General features: G+C 48.1%; 1 protein-coding gene across 4 annotated transcripts in view; it reads left to right on the top strand.

The window, feature by feature from the left end:
* The window catches only part of LOC111970187 (arf-GAP with GTPase, ANK repeat and PH domain-containing protein 1-like), a 48,479-nt gene that overhangs the window by 22,742 nt on the left and 23,997 nt on the right, over positions 1 to 1,740 (top strand). For all 4 annotated transcript variants that reach the window (XM_070445668.1, XM_070445667.1, XM_023996772.2 and 1 more), the window contains exons 4-8: positions 43 to 128; positions 340 to 481; positions 768 to 902; positions 1,090 to 1,211; positions 1,454 to 1,618. In XM_070445668.1, coding sequence (XP_070301769.1) covers positions 43 to 128; positions 340 to 481; positions 768 to 902; positions 1,090 to 1,211; positions 1,454 to 1,618 — 650 coding nt within the window. The remainder of the gene's footprint in view (positions 1 to 42; positions 129 to 339; positions 482 to 767; positions 903 to 1,089; positions 1,212 to 1,453; positions 1,619 to 1,740) is intronic.

Below are 1,740 nucleotides of genomic sequence, written 5' to 3'. Positions count from 1 at the left end.
TCTCTCTCTCTTTCTTTCGTTCTTTCTTTCTTTCTCTATCAGGGGGCAGGTATAAGAAGGAGGTACTTGTTGATGGCAACAGTCACATTTTGCTGATCAGGGAGGAGACAGGACCCCCGGATGCACAGGTAGGTGGAGGCTTTACTGACTGCAGACTGATGAGTAGTGTCCCCCTTAAAACACATGGAGTTGACAGGGGTTCACTCTGACACGTTGGACTGTTTAACTCTTCTCACCTGTTATTTTTATGTTCTCCTCTGACAACTCTCTCTTTCACTTGTTCTCTCCCCATTTGTCCCCTATTACCTCCCCTACGCTACCCTCTCCCCTCCTCTCCAGATGGCTAGCTGGGTGGACGGGGTCATCCTGGTCTTTAGTCTGGAGAATGAGGCCAGTTTCCAGGAAGTGTACAGGAACTACAGCGAGCTTGGCATCCACCGCAACATCGCTGAGATACCCTTCATAGTGGTAGGAACCCAGGGTAAGACTCCACCCATACCCACTCTCTATGACAGGGGTGAGCAAACATTTTCAGCTCGAGACCCAAATGAGAAATTGACTGTCCTCCCGTGACCCAAATCATCCTAAAGATGCATTCTCATAACTTGATGCCCACCTCTCACATGTCCAGGGCCCACTTTGTGTCCCAACCCATAGTTTAAGAAACCCTGCTCTATATTATACTAAAGATAGCGTCTGTATGGGTTTCTAAAGGTTTATTAAGGTTTCTAATAGGATGTAGTTGATGTAGTTCCTCCTTCCTCCAGATAAAATCACCAGCACCAACCCTCGGGTGATAGAGGATGCCAGGGCTAGACAGCTGTGTTCAGACGTCAGGCGCTGTACCTACTACGAGACCTGCGCTACCTACGGCCTCAACGTCAACCGCGTCTTCACCGAGGGTGAGGACACACACAAACACACACACACTGCTCCTTTTTTACGTTGTTTCAGTACAATGTAGCTGGAATTTGAATCAATAAACCAATTTGAATTCATTTCACATTCATCTATATCAGCGTCTAGATTAGAAAGATGACTGTCTAAGAAGGGTAATGTTTGTTTTTGTCCTCTCTCTACTTACCACAGCTGCCCAGAAGATCATGGCAGTGAAGAAGCAGGCAGCTCTACTGGCCTCCTGTAAATCCCTGCCCAACTCCCCCAGTCACTCTGGAGGCTCTACCCCAGTGTCAGGAGTCTTCCCTGGTCAGGTACAGCAGCAGCTCTGGCCTCCAGTCCTTCATACTGGAGATAAGACACTGGTCCAAATCAATAGGATGGTAATGTTGGACAGGAGTGTACAGATCAGTGTTCATTTAGATTTATGGATTTTGTTTCCAGACTTTTCCACATATTCAGCTGTCTTTCTTTGCTCTCTGTAATCTCTCTCTCTTTTGTCCTTTTTGTTGTCTGTCACTCTTTCTGTTTCTTTGTTTTTGTTTCTCTCTCTCAGGCCAGTAACGGTGGTCAAAGCAGTGACTACTCGTCTTCCCTGCCCTCCACCCCAGTGATCAGTCATAAGGAGATCGGTGGGGCAGCAGGGGGGGAGAGGCTGGGCAGCGCCACCCCAGGGTCTGTCCGCAGTGCCCCCCGGCGACGCACCGGCTCCCGCTTCACGGTAACATACCAACCAACCACAAACACACACTTTTACTGATTTAGATTCCTCATTGATCCATCCATAACCCTCTCTCAGGTCCCCTGTGCTTTCTTTGAAATGTAATCTTTTTAGCTCTCTTC

This window comes from Salvelinus sp. IW2-2015, linkage group LG11 (assembly GCF_002910315.2).
Source record: "Salvelinus sp. IW2-2015 linkage group LG11, ASM291031v2, whole genome shotgun sequence".
NCBI classification, from domain to species: Eukaryota; Metazoa; Chordata; class Actinopteri; order Salmoniformes; family Salmonidae; genus Salvelinus; species Salvelinus sp. IW2-2015.
The sequence above is the reverse complement of the archived record's forward strand: the minus strand, read 5'-3'. Positions and strand labels throughout refer to the sequence as shown.